Raw genomic sequence first — 21038 nt, 5'->3', positions numbered from 1 at the left:
GGGTGTTCCTAGTGTGGTGCTGCTTGGGCTTGGCTTTGAGGCAGGAGTGAGCAAGACATAGTGGGGCGGTACCAGGAGGAGACTGGTTTAAGCAGGCTGAGAAGAGGAGGAGAGGACGGGCTGGGAAGGATGAGCGAAGACTCCGAGGGACACCAGGTGGCAGCTTGGCCCAGAGCTGCAGGGTGTGGCCACCCAGGGAGGGGCAGAGGAGCGGAGCTTGGTGAGCCCAGGAGGGTCCTCGGGGGGTCGCCCTGGACCTAGAGAAGGCAGGGCGCAGAGGTAGGGGACAGGCAGCCCCACGCATCTGCTTTTCCCTCAGGAATCTAGGTTTAAAGGGAGAGGAGGGGCTCCTGCTGAGTGCGGTTTGGATATCTCTGCCCTTTGGAAGCTGAGAGAGGAAGGGGACTCCACCTGGTTTGAATTCCCCTGGGCCGGCGGGGGCGGGGAGCTGGAGAGTTAACTCTATCCGTCCTCAGGTATCTTCTCTGCTGAGAAGCCTTCCCAGGTTTCCTAGATGGAACCCAGTTATGTTCCACAGTCTGTGTGGGTGTCTCCCCGGCTGCTAAGTGGTAAGCCCCTCAGGGCAGGGCCAGCGCAGCTCAGGAGATGTTATCTGGACCCCGGTTCTCTGGGGGAACTGGCCCTAGCCCCTGGCTTCAGGCTGTCCAGAAGTGGGGCACGAGGCCAGCTCACACCCTGGCAGTGATGCTGGCCACTGGGCTCTTTCTGCAGCAGCCAAGAGCCGGTAGGAGCACTGCGGAGGGTCGGGGCTTCTGGGCTTGGGAGTCTGGACCAGACTGGCGGCTGCTGTGAGGACAGCTCAGCTCCTCGCCCTCGGCTCCTAAGGGAAGTGGGAGGAGCCCTTCGGACAGCTCTCTGCACTTGCTGGGAGGAGCGTCGGGATTTAGATGACCCCTACCCTGGGAAGGGCCGGCTTCTTCACACCCCGGGGGCCCTCTGCAGGTCTGCTGAGTGCAAGCTGGAGCTCAGGCCGGAACGGACATCCTCCCGCATCACTGGAGAATGGGAGTGACCGGCCTCTGCCCACCCCCTGCGCAGCAGCCCGAGCCTGCCTGGAGGCTTCATCAGACCGAGAGGCCGGGAGCTCCGTCCTCAGCTCTGGGCGCACTTCCTATCTGTGCCCATGGGGTACGATGCAGGGCAGGGAGCTCGGCTGGGTGTGTTGTGTGTCCTGTGTTGTCCCATTCCCAGGAACGCCGGTGCAGTTGTGCGGGTCTCTCCTTGTCTTGTGTCCTTGCACTGTGTGGGGCTGTTAGAAGATCAGATCAGGTGGCAGATCTGGGACTGTGGCTCTTCGGGCCATACTAGCCTCACGAGTGTAGGTGTTCTCTTTAAGGCAAGCCTTCGAGAAAATCTACACAAAACATCCACTATAAGTAGCCTCTTTATATTTGCAACAGCGTTGACCATAAGATTCATTTAAGTAGGCAGCCGCTGGCTGTTCAAAACAGAATTCAGTTGACAAAGGGTAGTTTCCACACCACTTCTAAATAACCCGGAAAATCAGAGAACACAGAATTTTAGAGCTGGAAGTGTTCTGGAAATCATCTTCTACACCGCCCCCCCATTTTTCAGATGAGGGGATGCAGACCAGGGGGTTCACTTGCTCAGGTTCTCGGGGACTCCCGTTGGCGGCTTCCCAGGGATGTGTGTGCACGTGTCCGCAGCCGTGGTACTAGTAACTGGACTCAGCCTCAAGGCTCATTCTTCCCTGGGCATCGAAGAAACTCACTCCAACCCTGTTAAGAAAGGGTTGCATGGTGGTGATAACTCTGTAGTGTGCCCAGATTCTCTCCCCACCCCTCCACCGTCAGGGTAAACTGAGGCTTGGAGCCACTTTGTTACTCAAGAGTTAGGCTCCCCGAGTACCATGTCACAGCGCTGGCCCCGTGCGTCGTGACCGTGTGTCTTGTCTGCCATTGCCTGTGAGCCTCTGGTGTCCACAGCCTGCAGTCAGAATCTGGACAAAGGGCTGGTTCGAACCTCTTGTTGGAGGACCAGTGCACAAAGGCAGCATCATCTGCAGGTTCAGGAGCGGCCCCTCCCCACGTGTCCCCACCCCATGCCCTCATATGGCGCTGAGCCCCGCCCTGGACCACTCCAGCGGCGGCCATCGTCCTCCCAGCCACCCATCCTCCCGCCGGCCCCGCCCCTCTCCCTGAGCGCACCACCACCACCACCCTCTCTTCCTTTGTAGCCTTATCCCCCTCGGGTCAGCCACCTCCAACTTCCCTAGGGCCAGGGCGCAGGGTGGCACCCCGTCCGCCAATTGTCACGGCCGGAAGGCTGTGGGCCTCAGCCCAGGGGGAAGAGAGTGCGGAGGAACGGCTGCGCGGGCCTTGCCATGCAGTTCCGGGCTGGGGTGCAGGGAGCCTCCCAGAGCCAGGCCCCTGGAGGCGCGTGGGCTGACCCAGGAGCCATCAGCTGTCTGACCCCTAACCTTCCAGCTCCCTGACCCGGGACAGTGGGAAGGTAAGGAAATAGGGACACTTTTTAATTCTTCAACTAAGGGTAAGCTAGGTGTGAGCCGAAGCCACGCCCCCTTCGTAGCAGAAATGCGCGAGCTCTGTCCGAGGGGTTCCTCTGCCCCCATCCGGTCGGACTCCTGTGCTGACCTGCTCTGAACGTGCTGCTTGGGGCCAGTGTCTCCAGCCAGGGTAGCACGAGGTTACCTGTGGACAGCCTTTATCTCACAGACCATTCCAGAGAGGGGGAGACGGAGGCCTGGGCGCCAAGGGCCACGGTAAAGAGCAGTTCTTCTCCCAGATGTCCCCATGCCTCACCCCTCATTTCCTGCGGCTCTCCGCTGGAATGCCACCTTCTCAGAGAGGCTTTCTGGGCCTCCACACCCTGGACCCGTCTCCCCCTATCATTTTCTCTGTAGCGTGTATCCGCTGATGGGCACTCATTTCTTTGTCTCGCTCTCAAGTGGATTGTAAGCTCCACGAGGGCAGGGACTTCTGTTGGTCAGTGCTGTAGCCGCAGCACCTAGAACAGTACCTGGCACACAGTAGATGGTCCATAAATATTTGCTGAATGAGTGAATGAGCAAGTAGGTGGCAGAGCAAGCTGGTTTAGAATCCGAAGTCTTGTCTGCCAGTTCTGGGCTCTCCAACTGCAAGGCTCCAAATCTGATTCCAGAAGAGAGGCAAGTGGCAGGGGGGCTGGGCCCGTGCGTGGAGGAGTGGACACAGAGGCAGGAGGGGGAGCTGCCTTGTGGTCCGAGGTGGCTACTCAAGCTCCAGCTGTCAGCAAAAAAAGAACAAGAAGGCTGCAGCTCCTCTTCTGAGGTTACCTGCCAGAAACCACACACACCCTGTCCAGTTACGTTTTGTTGAATGGAACTTAGTCCTGTGGCCACACATAGCTGCAAGAGAAGCAGGGAAGAGTACTTCCTTAGGGAAGAGTGATCTTTATTTCAGGCACTCATATGCCTAACCAAAAAAGAGTGGTTCAGTTTTGAAGAAGTGAAGGATGGATATTGGAATAGGTCCCTGGCACATGCTACCGTAGTCCTGGTCCCTGGTTTTCTCTGTCCTCAGTTCTCACCTTGCCAGTAAGATCAACTTTGCATCTGCATGAGTGAAACAAGGAGTTTTCCCCCGTGGCCTGAGGCTCTGCCACCTTCTGGCTCAGCCAGGTCCAGCTTGACCCTTGTTTTTTTGTGGCTCCAGCCTTTTGGCGCTGATGGAGCAGCTCCTTGTGATGCTCAGGGAAACTGGGGTCCCTCCCTTTCCGGTCCCTCAGCCGTGAGCTGCACCAGTGAGCCAGGTGCCCAGGAGACTTCCCATGAGCAGGGCCTCAGCCAGGGCAGGCATAGGGGAACCTGCTGTCCCCCACTTGTTTCTGGATGGGAAGGAAGAATTTCTGCACCCCATCTTCCTCTTCGCACCTCAGCAGGGCAAGTACAGGGCAGAGGGAGATACTGTTCTTAGGAGTTTGGTCCATGGACACTTGTGAGAGCAGCAGCTGGAGGCCAGTGGCTTTTAAACCCAGTGGAGATGTTCTGTGAGCTGTCTTAGGGGCCACCGAGAGCTTGGGGTGGGTGCACACCTGGAGGGGAAAACTAAGAGTAGGCCAATTTTGGGGGGGGGTGCAATTCACATCCCCTGCACTTTGTGCCGCTCTGCTTTTACCTGTTCTGTATGGCAGGTAGGTCTCCACAAAAAAATTCCTTTGAGAGAAAAGTTCTTCTGTCAAAGAGGAGGGAAGAAAAATTGAAATCTCTTGGCACGATGCCCCAGGCTTCAAAGTTAGAAGCTTGGGTTTTGGTCCAGGCTTTGTCACTTACTACCCTTGTGATTTCAGACTTGTTCCCTGGCCTCTGTTTCCCCAGCTGTAAAATGGGCATCATGCCTTCCTCAACAGTGAGGGTTAACTATGAGCATGTAGGTGGTGTGCCTGACACATTTCAGTTTTATTTCTTTGATTGGCTTCAGTTCTAGCCCAGTACGAGGTGTGATGAAACCGACCCTGCTACTGCCGCCTCCCACGCTGCTGCTCCTTGCCGGCCTGAGCTTCCTCCTCCATGGCCCTCTCCCCTTCAGTCACTGCCCCACAGCCAGGCCTCTCGGGATGAGGGCCCTAGTTCTGGGAGGTTAGTTCTACACCATAGCCCTGGATGAGGGTGGTTAGGGTGGGCTCAGCTAAGGAGGGGCTCCGATGGCCAGGCCCACACCTTCCTGGTTCCCACCCAAGTGCTTCTCACCCCACCCGCTAGGGGCACTGCCCTTCGCTTTGGGGCTTCAAGTCAAAACAGGCTTTCCTGAAGCCACCTCCAGACCCTGACCCTGGCAGCCCCTGAGGTTCTGCCCATCACACTGGGAAATGGAGTTTCCCCATCCCACAGCTCTTTCTCTTTTTCTTCTTCTTTTTTTAAAAAAATTACTTAACTATAGTTGATTTACAATATTGTGTTAGTTTCAGGTGTACAGCTTCAGAGTCTTTTCCATTATAGGTTATTATAGAATACTGAATATAGTTCCCTGTGCTATATATAGTAAATCCTTGTTGTTTATCTATTTTATATATAGTAGTGTGTACCTGTTGATCCCAAACTCCTAATTTATCCTCTCCTCCCTGCCCCCTTCCCCTTTGGTAACCATAAGTTTGTTTTCTATGTCTTTGAGGCTGTTTTGTAAATAAGTTGATTTGTATTATTTTTTTAGATTCCACATATAAGTGGTGTCATATAGTAATTGTCTTTCTCTTTCTGACTGACTTAGTATGATAATCTCTAGGTCCATCCATGTTGCTGCAAATGGCGTTATTTCATTCTTTTTTTGTGGCTGAGTAGTATTCCATTGTGTGTGTATGTGTATGTGTTTATATATATATATACACACACACGCACATAGTGTGTATGTGTGTGTATATATATATACACACACGCACATACACACACACACCACATTTCCTTTATCCATTCGTCTGTTGATGGAAGTTTAGGTTGCTTCCATGTCTTGGTTTTTGTGAATAGTCCACAGCTCTTTTCTACCTGGATAAGTGCCCCTCTGGCCACCGCTGCGCCACTGGCCACCCCTGCTGCGCTGCCCCTGTCCAGCATGTGGGTCTCAGTCTCCCCCTCTAAATAGCTTCCTTTCTCCTCATCCAACCTCACCCTGAGTCTGCACCAAATTCCCAGTGACACTGTCCAAGCCGGGCAGCGAAGCATGCTGCTGGTCTTTTCACAGCCACCTCTACATTTTCTTTCTCCGAGAAGGAAGGAGGGGAGAGGAGGCACATGAGGTTACAATCCAGCGTCTAACGTAAACCAGGGAACTGAATATTTCCTCCCGAAGTGAGATGTAGGAGGAAGATAGGAACTCCTCACAGAGCTGCCTTTGGTTTTCTGCACCATAAACGCCAGTGGGGCATTGCCCTGTGCCTCAGTTTACCCAAATGATAAATTTGGACTAGCACCATATGGGTTTTTTTTCTTTTACAACTCAGTGAAATGAGCTGTGTCCCAAACAGTCCAAAGAGAACACGAGTAGTCCTCAAGATATTAATAGCTTTGCTCTCAGTAAATGTATGATAAATGAATAAAAAATTGTTTTATGAATAAAAGGGAACCATGATCCAAAAAGTTTGGGAAATGCTACCTACTTTTTTCCCCTTCTCGGAAAGTCAGCACATGTTAGGATTTTCAGTGGTCCGAGATGGCCTTCATTACCTTTGTCCACGCCCGCGTTCCCCAGATGTACTTTAACTGTGGAACCTTTTCCTTTTCTCTTTTTGGTAGAACAATCTATTGGGGAGCTGCTGATGTAAACATAATGACCAACTGTCCCAGTTTGCCCAGGACTGAGAGATAGTCAGGGATGTGTGACTTTCAGAACTAAAACCCAGACAGTCCTGTGGAAGGACCTGGACCAGGATGAAAAAACATCCAACGTAAAAATACAACCGGATGCATCTGCAGCGTTGCTAAGCGAGATCTTCTTGATGTGGTGATGTAGCCGTAGCAGGCCCTCCTTCCTTAGGGGCTTTATAGGAAACTGCCTGGAAGGTTGTGGCCACTAGGAAAGCTGCTTGTACCTGAGTGTGGGCAGGAATGAGTGACATTCAAGGCTAGTGGCCCCTCTTGGGTGCTTAACAATAAAAGTGCTTCTCCGATGGAAGTTGGAGCCATCATGAGGAGAACTGCAGCTGTGTGTGTGTTTCTGACGGTTGATCTTTCGGCTCCGATGGGAACAAACATGGTTTGCCGGTTGCTTCTGGCTTCTTTCCTGTTGTGCCTCCGCCCCTGCTGCTTTGAGCCCCTGATCCTGACGGCATTGCATGTCTGTTTTAAATTCAGTCTGAGTCTGTCATCCTGCCCCAGGCCTTAGAGAAGGGGATTCCAGAGCCAGCACCCTGCAATGGCTCACCAGACGCAGTGGTGTTTGGGGCTTTCTCCTTAGCGCTAGATAAGCAGGGTGCGCTGAGATACATGGATCTCATCCACCCTCAGGCTGTCATTTTCCTGGGATTCAGGGAGCCAGGTGGCAAAAGGGGTGCATCTTGTTTGCTGAGTCACCAGCTTGCCTGTGCTTCCCAAGCTGCCACTGGTAGGTAAGGCACCTACCTTCTCCCAGGCAGGTCCATGAGCCGGGGTCCCCTTGCTCAGGGAGACATAGTCCTGCACCCCAGCTCTAGGGGACACTGCCTGCCAGCTGCCCTGTGCTGTCAGCCCACTCCCCAATATGCCGCTTCACCAGAAGACCCCCAGAACACCACACAAGGTTGCTTTCCCGCCCTCAGGTCATCCTGGTGTCAACTTCTCTGCGGCTACAGTGGGCCAGGGCACTAGAGAGCTTGTGCCATGGACAGCTGGCTCTGGGGAGAGGCAGGTGGGAGCTGGTCCGCAGGCTCTTGTTCCCCCCTTGGCATCCTGGGAGGTTGCAAGTAGGTGGAGAAACACTTTGGCTTTGCTCCCCAGCCTGGGGGGAATCTGGCTCCAATCCCCTGTATATAGTAAATCCTTACTATATATAGTAAGTCTGATCCTGACCACACAGATTTGCATCTGTGGATTCCCTGGGCACTTCTGGGCAATTGTTTCTACACACCAGCTATAACTGGCCCTGGGGTCTCCTGATAATTAAGCTTTGGGTCTCTGTGTGTGTGTGTATGAGTATGGGGGCGGGGGGCGGCAGGCGTGGAGCACATGCCCAGGAGGCTGTGTCTGAGTTCGGTGTTGAATGAAGAGCAGGGAGGAAAAGAAAACAGGTTTGCAAGGGGAAGATGCTCCATCCACTCGGGGCCAGCCATCCTCCCCGTGGGCCTCACTTTTCTCATCTGTGAGGGAGGGGCTGCTACTTAGTATTTCTCAGTGGTCTGAAAGGCCTGACTTGCCTGATGATCTCGGCCCCAGAACTGCCGGCCTAAGGGGAATGGATTCAAGTTTGTGGATCCATCCAGGAGGGCCTAGGGGAGTGGGGAGACTGGGGGGAGCCTAGACTTGACAGCGTGATGCTTTGAGCCAGCAGGGATGGCTGGGCGCGGGGGAAGCTGTTCTCATCCCAGCTGGCTGCTGTGGACAGCCAGTGACACCTTGAATTCCTGGAAAATGTGAGCCCCTCTCTGCTCTTCATCTCACCGCAGGTCAGATGCCTCCCCCTCCCTATCTAAAGGCAAGGAGGGGAAGCAGGCGCTGGAGCCAGGAGCGTATGGGCACATACCCCCCAGGATAGAGAGCCGCACTGGGAGTTGGACCACAGAGTCCTAGATACCAAAGGAGGTGTGACCTGGTGCCCGGGACTCTGACCATCTGTTTGCCCTTCTCTCCCTTGTTGGAGGGGGATCCACGATGTCTAGGGTCCTTCTGGTTCTGACATTATGATCCAGGGATGCAGAGGAAAGTGTTGTCTGCCTGGCTTCTAGAACAGGGGACATACCCAGACTAGTCATGGAGGGCTGTGTACTGAGCCACATCTGGTTCTGGCTGCTCAGTAGCTCTCTGCCTCTTTCTGACCCCTGCTTCCCCAGCCTAAGGGGTGGGCATCAGCTCCTCTTCTGGCTCCATCTTTAGGCATGATGCTACCACTATAAAAGCAAAGACCAGTCTGTAAGGGACCAGCATCTTTGAAATCCTGTGGCCCTGGGTCCAGAGCACTGCACCCACTTTGCAGATGGGAAATCCAAGGCAGGAGGATCGTGGTGGTTTACGCAGAGTCTAGTCTTCCACTTGAGCACTTCCGCCTCAGTGCTCGGAGCATAGGGGTGGCCAGATACACTTGGCCCAGATATCTGGGCTTCTGCACCCACTCGGAGGGTAGTGAGATGCAGTGAAGAGAGTGGGGAAAGGTAGGGACGGGAGCACGTGAGGCCGAGGACAAGAGGTGGTGCCTCCCCTTCTCCAGCCAGGAGAAGGAGCCCTGGGTCTGACTTCAGAATCAATCTTGTGTGATCCAAGCAACACTTGACAACCTGTCCTGACCTGCAGAACCTCAGAGGGAAACATTTCATTTTGCTTCTAGTTTCTTCTGAAGAGCTGTGAAATCACTGCGTGTGTGCGTGTGTGTGTTTTCACACCTTCTGTTGCCCACTTCAGGTGACATGGAGCCTCCTCGACTACTTTTCGGGGGTGACTTTTCAGCCGTTTGGACACCTGGCTCCGGCCGGGCCTGGCCCTGGGATTCCTGATTCACTTCCCTAGGCGGAGCCCGTAGGAAACTGAGCTTCCTCCACTGGCTCTGAGGTACCAAACATGAGGACCACTTAGCTTTGTTTAAAAGGAACATGGCTTTTAACTTTCCCTGCAGGCCTTCGGGAGGGGGGACAAGGGAGCCAGCCCTCAATTGTTTGTCCATATTCATTTAGGAGGTTTGTTTGTTCTTTTTAAGCAACACCCTGACGAGACCCCCACTCCCCACCAGCAAGCAGAGCTCCCCTGTCCTCAAACACCAAAGAAATCCAGATTCCCTGCTCTGCAGGGAGCAGGCTGACAGCCTCAGTTCCCACCCGTCCCCCTCCCCGAGCGCACACACATTTAGTCTCCTAAGGTGGATTATTCTGCAGCAAGAAGGATGCAGGTGTTATTCCTGGAAGGGGAGACTTCTCTCCAGGACAGAAAAAAAAAAAATGTTTGGAAATTTGGAAAGCTGAGCTTGGGGCCTTAACTCAGCTTCCAGCAGGCGGAAACCGGTCATCGCCTGGGAAAATCGCAGGCCGCGTTTCACAGAGCTCTCTCCCGGCAGCCGCCATCCCACCGTCTGTGCGGGACTTCCCTCTGGCTCCTGGCCCTTGTTTGTTTTCGGCCGGGAGTGGCGACTGGTCCCTGGCGGAGGTTTCTAGGGGCAGCCGAGAAACCCGTACACATCTGGCGATTTTCACGGCTTCGGGAGGGGAAGGGTGGCGTGGGAGTGACAACGTGCTCCTGCGGAAAAATATTTACCGAGGCTGTTTTTGAACTGGCTGCTAAGGGAGGAGCGGGAGGCCAGCCGTGCTCCCGCGTTGGCTGCAGCTGTGCGTGCTTCCCGGGACGTGCCAGCAGCAGGTGCGCCTGGGGGAGGGATGCGGCCGCCAGGAGCTGAGCCGGCAGGTGGTTGGTTGGTGCTGGGAGTGGGGCAGCCGCCTCCACCGACAGCCCCCCCCCCCAACTAAAGTCCTGCCCCCCAGTCTGTGCCTGTGTCTCCCCAGCCCAGCGTCACGAGGGCACCTCCCCCCAGAGGGTGTGGGAGACCCACATGCGATCCTGGGTAAAGCTGGCAGCTCAGTGTCTGGCCGCCGGGACAGGCCTCAGTAGTGCTACTTATAAGCTTAAGAGTAATGAGGATAAACTGTTTCTGATCGGTGGTTGGTGGAAAACTGCACCGTGAGAAGAGAGAGGAAACACATACCCACCTGTGCCCTTGGCCTCAGACCTGACACAGGCGCAGCGGGACACGCAGCGCCTGCCCTCCTTTCCGGAGCCCTTGGCCCAGACATTGGCGTCTCCAGCTCACAGCAGGGTGTTGGCAAGGTTGTCAGCCCGCCTTCCCATGGGCCAGACCTGCCCCTCGGAAGATTTGGAGTATTTTGACATTTTCCCCCAACGCGTACACATTTTAAACAATGTTCATTTTGTTCTAAGGTAGATATTTCTCTTTCCCCTGACTCACAGGGAGACCAAGGCCCCAGGAGGCCCCAGGCTCACGCAGGACCCAGGTCTCCCACCCCCAAAGCTCGTTCTTCCTGTGGAGGCTGACTGTACATCACACAGGTGGTCCTTGAAACAGATGTTAACGATGAGCGAAGGCTCTCTGCCTCCTCCCCAGGGTGCTGTCCTGTCGCCCTGACCTTTGCACAGGAGTCCTTCCCGGCGGGTGAGGTGACTCCAGTCAGCCGGGCATCACCCCGCCCACCCGTAGGCCAGGGGCTTGGCCGCTGCTGGGCTCACTGCCGGCTCAGACAGATCCGGATTCACATGGTCGGCAGCAGGCGGAAGGATTAGGAGGCCCGGGGAGGGTGTTGTTTCAAGGGGGTTAGTCCGTCTTTCCAGTACGGGGAGTGCGACACACCCGACACACCCGTCCCCAACCTCAGGTCAGCATGTGCACGCGCCTCTCATTAGGCACAGCAGCGACAGGTGGCTCAGAGGCAGGAGGCTGGTCCAGGACGGGCACGTCCTTGTGGGTGGGGGGAGGAACCAGGACAGGGGCCGCAGGGGGCTCGGGTAGAGGCAGGACCGAGATTCTGGGTGGCTCAGTTGATGAATTCCAAGCTCTCCTCTTACCTCTCTGCCTTCAGCAACGGAATTATGATAATGAGTAATCCAAAGAATGTATTTAGAAACTTCCTGTTTCAGGGTGGGGCGGGGTTCTGCCCTCTGACCCCACCTGCAGAGCTGGTGGGGGGCAGTGTGCAGCCAGTCTGGCCCGTGACTGTCACTAGGAGGGATTGCAGAGCTCCTTGGAGCCCCCTGTGAAGGCCCCCCCCGCCCCTGCAGCCCCGGGGGAGGGGGTGGGGCAGGGCTGGCGAGCGCGGCCCTTCCACCTCTTCCAGGTATGTCTTCTTTGGAGAAATGTCTATTTAGGTCTTCTGGTCAGTACTTTTTTGTTTTAATTTTTAATTTAATTTAATTTATTTATTGTTTCTGGTTGCGTCGGGTCTTCGTTGCTGCACGCGGGCTTTCTCTGGTTGCGGCGAGCGGGGGCTACTCTTCGTTGCGGTGCGAGGGCTTCTCATTGCGGTGGCTTCTCTTGTTGTGGAGCACGGGCTCTAGGTGCGCGGGCTTCAGTAGTTGTAGCACGTGGGCTCAGTAGTTGTGGCTCGCGGGCTCTAGAGCACAGGCTCAGTAGTTGTGGCGCAGGGGCTTAGTTACTCCGTGGCATGTGGGATCTTCCTGGACCAAGGGCTTGAACCCGTGTCCCCTGCACTGCCGGGTGGATTCTTAACCACTGCGCCACCAGGGAAGCCCTGGTCTGTACATTTCAATACAAGAGTTTCCCCACCTTCTTCACCCAGAGTCAGACACTTAATCAGATTCTTTCATCTTCACCCACACCCCTCAGGGTGGGATGGGGAAGGACGCAGAAGTGAGGTAGCTTCAGTTCACCGAGGAGGAAGCCCAGACTGAGAGGGAGGGGCGCATATCCAGCATCCCCTCCCGGGTCCCCGCCCCGCCCCATGTGGTCCCTAACACCAGGCCCTGGTCGCGGAGCCCAGCGGGCCTTAAGCAGCTCTCACAGAAGGGAAGCTCAGGCTGCCCAGGCTTTCCCTGCTGACACGGAGGTCTGGGGTCACTGGGCTGCCCCCAGGAAAGCTCCTCCCTCCCTCCCTCCCTCCTCTCCGCGTCTCTGCCCCACCTCTCCCCCGGGCTTCTCCCAGTTGGTGAGGAAACACTTCCTGGAGCCAGGCTCCACCCAGGCCTCCGGTTCCTCTTCCTTCCCCAGGAAGATTCTGGCTTACCCCCTTGTCTGGGAATTCGCTTGGCCACAGTCACCCTGGTGCTGATCTCCCCCACCCTCCCCTATGCGGCCATGCCTCACCGGGGAACCTGGGAAGAGCCTCGTGTGCCCCCTCCCCTGCATCAAGGCCTGTACAGATGTGAGCATCCCAGGGGAAGAGGCGAGTTTCCGCATGGCTCTGTGATGGGGAAGATGCGGCAGGGACCCGACTCGGGGCTGGCGTGGAGGAACCCTTCCCCTCTCCCTTGGAATATAATCGTGGGTGATGTTACCTGAGCACTTTCTATGTGCGCTCACTGCTCTGAGTGCTTAAAGGTGTGAGTTAGTTACTGTTATTACCCACCTCTTCACTTTTGACGGAAGCGGAAACTGAGGCATAGAGTGAAGAGCCTTGCCTGGCACGTGACCAGCGCGTGGTGGGACGGGGCTTGAACCCAGGTGGTTGGGCTCCCGAGTGCGCGCTCTTAACCCCTACCCTGTCCTGCTTTTGTGGAGAGGGATGGGGTGGGGCGGGAGAAGGGGTCACACGTGGGACTGGGCAGGGGTGTGTGCACATCAGATCCGCGTACCTTGGGCTCTGGGCCACAGTCCAGGTGTAGGGGACAGGAAAGAAGTAAGAATTGCTGGCCTGGAGAAGAAGAGGTGGGGCAAGGTCCTCTGGCCACAGCCCCCTCCCCCGTGGGGAGGAAGGTGCCCAGGTGAAGCCTGCCTTTCTCCGTGGCTGGGAGATACCCGTGCTGGACAGTGGCAGCCCTCTCCCACCCAGGGAAACCGCCGGACAGGGCCCTGCCCTGGGAGCAAGTGTCGGGCAGACCAGCTGAAACAAGCTGATAAGGGCAGAACAATTCCAGATTTGAAGAATGCCCAGAACGATCTCCCCCGAGGGGGCAGCTCTGGGCTCCTCTGGGAGAGGCAATGCCCAGGAGCTGGGCCTGATAACCCCCTGGGGTGCTGTTTTCCTGTCCAGAGGCACCAGGAGGGCAGAGCTGCCAGGCCCTGGGGAAGGGACAGGGCGGCTGGAGCAGGACCAGAGCCTGTGGCCACACTCGTCCGCCTGACCGCGCGGCCTGACGGGCGGCGGTGAGGGCAGGTTGGCACCCTGCCCTCCCGCAGACACTGGAGCTGGCCTTCCTGCCATTTCTCTTCTCGTTATCAACCTCCACCTTGGGTCCCTCAGTCAGCTCGAGCTGCTACAACAAAATACCACAGACGGGGTGGCCTAAACAGCAGAAGTTCCTGTCTCACAGTTCCAGGGGCTGAGAGTTCTGAGATCAGGGCGGCAGCAGGGTCGGGTTCTGGTGACCCTCTGCCATCTTCCCGTGTGTCCTCACGTGGCTGAGAGAGAGAGGAAGCTCTGGGGACTCTTCCTCTTCTTCTAAGGACACTAATCCCATCATGGGGCCCCAGCTCCTAACACTGTCACGCTGGGGGCTAGGGCTTCAACACATGAATTGGTGGGGATACAAACTTTCAGTCCGTAACTCCCCTTATGCCAGGAAAGTTGACCAGGCGCATCTTTGGGGCCCTCGGCCCAAGCAGGGGGCCGTTTGGAGAGGTATAGAGAGCAGTCCCAGAGGTCATAATCCCCGTTTTTTCAGATGTGGACCATGGCAGGCTGAAATATCCACCCCTCCCCCGGCCCAAAGATATGTACAGTAAATCCCTGAAACTGATTATCCCCTTATTTGGACAGAGGGTCTTTGCCAGTGTAACTAAGCCAAGGATCTTGAGATGACGTCATCCTGGATTATCTGGATGGGCCCTAAATTCAATGACAAGTTTCCTCATAGGAAACACAGAGAGGAGGCAGCAATGTGGCCCCGGTGCCAGAGATGGGAGAGATGCTGCTGCCATCTAAGGAATGCCAACCGCCGCCAGAAGCCGGAAGAGGCAAGGAAGGGTTCCCCTTGGAGCCTCCAAATGGAGTGTAGGCCTGCCCACACTTTGATTTCAGACTTCTGGCCTCTGGAGCTGTGAGAGAAGAAGTTTCTGTGGTTGTAAGTCACCCAGTTTTTGTTATGGCAGCCTGAGGACATAGGACATAGGACCCAAGGCACAGCGAGGGTCCAGGCTTTACCCAAGCCCAGGGCAGCCCTGGGAGAGAGCGCCGTAGCCGGCTGGTAGCGGTGACGCGAGTCGGCCTCCCTGTCCCTCTCCCCAGGCGCCCAGCCCTGACCCCTTTCCCCAGCTGCTGTCCTTTGATGCTGTCCGCCCAGGTCAGGCTCCCCCAGCCTCCCTGCCCGCACCGGTGCCTGCTTAGGACCTTTTTTGGGGGGTGGGGTGAGGGCAGCTGGCTTTCTTAAAGCCACAAGGGACAGGCATTTACAAGGGATGGGTATAGGACTAGTGAGGTACCCAGAGCAGAACCCCAGAGCAAAGAGCCTCCAAGGACAGGACCCACAGTGAGGCAGAGGGGGGTCCAGAAGGGCCTCTTGGTGGAAGGCCTGGAGTGCTCAGCTGTGCAGGAGAGAGGTAGGTGGGGAGGATGGCCAGACTCTGCTGCGGTGTGGGACTTGTAAAGACCCACCTGGAATGAGGGGTGCGGCTCTTTTCCTGGGAGGGAAGAGGCTCAAGAAGCAGATGTCACGTACTGGGAAAATGAGTTTCAAGGTCGGGCGGCTGATTTAATAAAACCCAAGAAGCACGGAGGTGGGGACATTACATGGGGCGGGGGGGGGGGCATCAGATTTTTCAAAATGAAGGGAAGAGGGAGAGTGAGGGGGCTGAATGCAGGGTAAAGAGAGGACATCTGATATACTGGCCCTGGGGAAAAGTCCTGGCCAGGCCAGCAGTGGGCCTGCAGCCCCTCTCTGCTCCTAGGGCAGCCCCAGTTCCCTTGCTGACCCAGGAGTTTGGGGCCTGCATCCTTCCAAAGCTCCCCCATCCTGCCCTGCCCTACTGTAATTAATTCCCAGCTGCCATCCAGAAGCCTGGCAATAAATGGACCAGTTTGAGATGGGCAACAGGATTTGGGGGCTGAGAAGGGTGCGCCCTAGAGAGCTGGGAGGGGCTCAGATTTCCACCAGGCTGAACCTGAGGCAGCATCACCTGGCACCCTTCCCCATGACGCGTGGAACCTGCTCTCGGGAGGTAAGAGGCTCTTGAAGCGGATGTCACATGCTGGGAGAATGAGTTTCAAGGTCGGTCAGCTCTTGGAAAGGAGGTCCAGAGCAAGGCCTCTGAAGTGACTGTTGTCACAGCAAAAGCAGACTTAGCTGTGTTCACAGCGTCATGCTTGGGAAAGTGCCAGTACACCCTTGGGGACCTTAGAAGTCACCTAGCCCATTTTGCAGATGTTTCGAGAGGACCAAGGACTTGGCCGAGCCCTGGGGGATTAGAGGCAGAACCAGGACTCGAAGGCTCCTCTGTGTCTCCACGCCTGCCTTTATCACACCCGTGCACGAAGACAGCATCTCATCCTGCCTGACTTCTGCCCTTTCACCGTCCACCCCCCGCCCGCCCCCCGCCCACCCCCGGCCCGAGCTTCTTGGTTCCAGCCACACTGGAGGGTGGTGAGCTGGGGGTAACCAAGGAAGAAGAGGTGGACACTGGTGTCCAGGCCTGGATGCTCCCATCTCGTGGCCTTCCTTCCACACACCCTCTTCCTGGGGCATTCTTTAGAGTCTCCTTTCCCACTATGAATAGTCAAGAGTCAATCCCAAGCCTGAAAACGGCCAGGAGCAGGAGGAAGCAGGCCCTCACTGAAGGCTGAGGGCAGCGTTCTTCTCATCCCAGGGGAGAAGAGCGAAGGCACCCTTCTCCTCTCGCTCCCCTCCAGTCCCCCCACTGGAGGTCAGCGTGTGGAGGAACTGGCTGGCACCTTGCTGGTGCGGCCCCCTGCAGCAGCTCCCTTCAGCGCAGCCTGCAAGACCAGCCTCGGTCTCACCTCCTCACTGCTGCTGTCTGTTCACCTCTTCACTACCCATCACTCACTGAAGACTTTCTTTTTTTTTAAAATTTATTTATTTTATTTATTTTTGGCTGCACTGGGTCTTTGTTGCTGTGCGTGGGCTTTCTCTAGTTGTGGCGAGCGGGGGCTACTCTTCGTTGTGGTGCGTGGGCTTCTCATTGTAGTGGCTTCTCTTGTTGTGGAGCTTGGGCTCTAGGCACGTGGGCTTCAGTAGTTGTGGCACGCAGGCTCAGTAGTTGTGGCTCGTGGGCTCTAGAGCGCAGGCTCAGTCGTTGTGGCACACGGGCTTAGTTGCTCCGCGGCATGTGGGATCTTCCCGGACCAGGGCTCGAACCCATGTCCCCTGCATTGGCAGGCGGATTCTTAACCACTGCGCCACCAAGGAAGCCCACACTGAAGACTTTCACTCCTTCCTCACCATCTCGATTTCCGTCCTCGTTCCTGGTGAGCTCAGTACCCATTTGGATACTAAATACCCTGGCCTCCCATTTTCTTGACCTTTTTCCATCTCTACCTCATTCAGTTATTCCCATTTCACACCCTGAACTTTATCACCCACATACCATGCACCCCCTCTGCAATCTAAGTATTTCATTCCTTGATCACTGTTTCTCCACCTTCCAATTCATTTGCTCAAGTACACCTAGACCATACTGCTTGAACTCAGGGCAGCCAGTCTAATGACCCATCACTTCACTGTTGCCTATCAGCCCCCCGTCTGTCTTTATCTGTCCTATACTTCACTGTCTGCCATTATAACCCCGACCTTACAAGTGTCCTCACGTCTCTTGCACCCTGTCCCACCATCATAACTCACCTAGCAAAACCCTTTCCTCAGGTGAACGCCGCCTCCGCTGTGCTCCCATGCCTACCGGCAAGCAGCAGAAAGGAGCACTGCTAAGGTAAAATCACACACTGGCTGATTGGGTTAATTTTAAATTCACGATTTCTGGCCCAGTTTGGCACCAAATACTAATTGGCAGCCATCCTTTATCTCTCTAGTAGAGGACCGACAGCATCAGAGTCATTTGGGAACTTGTTAGAAATGCAAATTCTCATGCTCCATCCCAGACGTGCTGAATCAGAAACTTGGGCTGAGTTCGTAAATGGTGTTTTAACAAGCCCCCCAGGTGATTCTGATGCTTGCTAGAGTTTGAGAACCACTTTTCTAGTAGGCTCCCTTTCCCGTTTCCAAGATGAGTATTTCATACATTCGCCTTCCACATAACTCCTCCTCCTCTTATTTCATCTCTGTAGGGTATAGCTGATTTCATCTAGACTCGGCTGAGGGAACCGAGGCTGTCAAATGGAAACTTGTCTTCCCGTTACCACTGTTACCAATGTACCAATGTCGGTGTCCACCTTCTTCCTTCCAGTTTCAAAGGCAGCTGTATCCTACCGTCTCACATGGGTTGTCTCCCCCTGTATCTTAAGGAGAGGGAACAAAACAAAAGGAGCATTCTTACCAGCTCTAGCATCTCCCACCTTCGGAAAGAAAAGCAAAACTTTCTTGACTACGGCCACTCCCTCCAGCGACTGCCATATTTCCTCTGCTTCTTTTTATAGCTAATATTTGAAAAAGTTATTTACACACACAAGCTCACTTCCCAACCGTTCACTCATCTTCTATCAGCCTGAGTTAGGCTTCCACCTGCACTGTTCCCATGGAAACTGCGAGTTGAGGTTGCTGGGAACGTCACTGTTGCCAATCTCATCATCTAGCACCATCAGCCACTCCCTCCTTGGGGGAAAGAAAAATCAGAAGGTCCTGTTGCATCTCCCTATTTCCCCCTAGAAGTAGCTGTTATCCTAAACTTAGTATTAAATTCTCTATATAATGTAAATAATGTTTTCTATGTTTCTATCTCTAAAACTATATTGTTTAGTTTTGTAGATTTTTAAACCCTGTAAATAAAACCATATAAACTTTTGGTTTTGTTTTTTTTTGTTTTTTTTTTTAATTTATTTTTGGCTGTGTTGTGTCTTCGTTTCTGTGCGAGGGCTTTCTCTAGTTGCGGCAAGTGGGGGCCACTCTTCATCGCGGTGCGCAGGCCTCTCACTGTCGCGGCCTCTCTTGCTGCGGAGCACAGGCTCCAGACGCGCAGGCTCAGTAATTGTGGCTCATGGGCCCAGTTGCTCCGCGGCATGTGGGATTTTCCCAGACCAGGGCTCGAACCCGTGTCCCCTGCATTGGCAGGCAGATTCTTAACCACTGCGCCACCAGGGAAGCCCTGGTTTTGTTTTTATTGTTCAGTATTATTTTTAGATGAATTCATGTTAATACGTGTATTATAATACATAATATGTATATTACATACATACAAATATATATAACAATATAAAACTTGTTCACTGATTTTCAGTGCTGTGTGGTATTCTAGTACGTGAATATACCATAACTTATTTATCACATCAGTTTTTTTTTTAATTAATTAATTAATTTATTTTTATGGCTGTGTTGGGTCTTTGTTTCTGTGCGAGGGCCTTCTCCAGTTGCGGCAAGTGGGGGCCACTCTTCATCGCGGTGCGCGGGCCTCTCACTATCACGGCCTCTCTTGTTGCGGAGCACAGGCTCCAGACGCGCAGGCTCAGTAGTTGTGGCTCACGGGCCTAGTTGCTCCGCGGCATGTGGGATCTTCCCAGACCAGGGCTCGAACCCGTGTCCCCTGCATTGGCAGGCAGATTCTCAACCACTGCGCCACCAGGGAAGCCTATCACATCAGTTTTAACAGACATTTGCTTGTTACCTATACTAACCCATGTATGCACACAAATCTATACATTTCTTTATATGTCTGTGTATGTGTATATTTATACACATACACACACATGAATTCATACTGATGTCTCTCTCTAATCAAGCATCACAGGGTTCATTTAGCCTCATCCCCACGCACCTTATTTATTTGTAACTTCTTTCTCCAACAGTGAGAACTCTGGCTCATGTTATTTATAATTTATTTACTTATTTGACCAACCTTAGTACACAAGTAAAGTAGATTTAAAATTGATAACCCGTACCCTTGTGAGAAACAAATTTACCACTTGGAGTACACTGTTTATTATATAGAGTTCTTTTTTTGTTGTTACCCTTACAGTATCCAGTCAGAAAACTCTTTTCCAGTTACTTTGGTCAACTTCTTTCCCCCACCCCTCCAGTGAGGTATGTTATACATTTGTAACATAGTTTATTTTCATAGTCCCTGTTACATCCTGGGATTTTTCTGAACATCTCAGTTTTTTTTTTTATTTCTAAGTTTGCAAAAAATAAAGTTAATTCTTTGGTGGGGGGGTACTGTGGGTTTCAACAAACGCGGGGTCTTGTATCCATCACCCCAGCACCGTATATAACAGTTCCATTGTCCTAAAAGTCAATTCCTCCTCCTTCCCTCAACCCCTGGTAACCACTGATCTGTTTTCTATCCCTATAGTTTTGCCTTTTCCATAAAATCATATAAATGAAATAAAATACTATGTATAGCCTTCTGGCTTTTTTCACCTAAATCTCTTTAAGATTCATACATGTTACATGAATCAGTAGTTCATTCCTTTTTATTTCTTAGTCACTGTATGGATATATAACAGTTTGTTTATCCGTTCACTTGTTGAAGGATATCTTGGTTGTTTTCAGTTTTTGGTGATTATGAATAAAGCTGCTATAGACATTTGCATATCGGTTTTTGTATGACCACAAGTTTTCAGTTGTTTTGGGTAAATATACAAGAATGGAATTATTGGATTATATGGTATTGTAATGCTTAACTTTAAACTGCTAAACTGTTTTCCAAAGTAAAGTGACTGTACTCTTTTGCATTCCCACTAGCAATGTATGAGAGTTTCTGTTTAGCATTTGCTATTGCAGGTGGTTTTGGGCCATTGTAATAGATGGGTATTGATATTGTATTGTAGCTTTAATTTGCATTTGCCTAGTGACTAAAGATGTTGAGTATCTTTTCACATACTTTTTAGCCATCTGTATATTTTCTTTGGCAATTCTTCCTTGTAGATCTTTTGCCTATTTTAACAAATTGGGTTATCTTTTTCTGTTTTTTTTTTTTTTAATTATTTATCTATTTATTTATTCATTCATGGCTGTGCTGGGTCCCCGCCTCCGCGCGAGGGCCCTCCCCAGGCGCGGCAAGCGGGGGGCCACCCCCCACCGCGGCGCGCAGGCCTCCCACCATCGCGGCCCCTCCCGCTGCAGAGCACAGGCTCCAGACGCGCAGGCCCAGGCCCAGCAACCGTGGCCCACGGGCCCAGCCGCCCCGCAGCACGCGGGATCCTCCCAGACCAGGGCCCGAACCCGCGCCCCCCGCACCAGCAGGCGGACTCCCAACCACTGCGCCACCAGGGAAGCCCCTGGGTTATCTTTTTATTGTTGTTTTAAGAAATGTTTTTCCCTCCTTAATGAGCTGGCTAGAATTTCTAGTACAGTGTTCAATAGGAGTGGTGAGAGAGGACATCCTTGCTGTGTTCTCAAAATTAATGGCAACACATTCAATCTCTATTACGTATGATGTTAGCTGTAGGTTTATTTGGAGATATCATTTATTAGGTTAGGAAAATTCCCTCTATTCCAAGTTTGCTGAGAACATTTTTTAAATCATGAATGAATGATGAATTTTGTCAAGTGAGTTTTCTGCATATATTGAGATGATTGTATGTTTTTTCTTATTTCACTGTTAAGATGAATTGCATCGATTGATTTTCAAATACAGAACTAGCCATAAGAT

General features: G+C 53.3%; 1 protein-coding gene and 1 long non-coding RNA gene across 4 annotated transcripts in view; one reads left to right on the top strand and one right to left on the bottom strand.

Moving 5' to 3' along the window:
* PODXL (podocalyxin like) overlaps window positions 1-21038 on the top strand; it is a 44165-nt gene that overhangs the window by 3247 nt on the left and 19880 nt on the right. Inside the window, exon 1 of one of the 2 annotated variants that reach the window (XM_082399198.1) lies at window positions 115-220. The exons of the other annotated variant lie outside the window; for it this stretch is intronic. Coding sequence (XP_082255324.1) covers window positions 130-220 — 91 coding nt within the window. The 5' untranslated portion in view covers window positions 115-129. Of the gene's footprint in view, window positions 1-114; window positions 221-21038 lie in introns of those variants that run through there. 2 annotated transcript variants of the gene reach the window in all.
* Window positions 1393-11082, bottom strand: LOC309632111. Of its 2 annotated transcripts, none has more exons than XR_014246739.1 (2): window positions 9902-11082; window positions 1393-1760 (listed from the first exon to the last, which is right to left on the bottom strand). It is a non-coding gene; the product is annotated as an uncharacterized lncRNA (long non-coding RNA). The 2 variants fall into 2 exon arrangements; XR_014246740.1 differs by lacking the exon at window positions 9902-11082 and adding an exon at window positions 1891-2146.

Source organism: Balaenoptera borealis (assembly GCF_965194805.1).
Source record: "Balaenoptera borealis genome assembly, chromosome: 7".
Classification (NCBI taxonomy): domain Eukaryota; kingdom Metazoa; phylum Chordata; class Mammalia; order Artiodactyla; family Balaenopteridae; genus Balaenoptera; species Balaenoptera borealis.
Note: the sequence above shows the minus strand (reverse complement) of the source record. Positions and strands in the feature narration are given on the sequence as shown.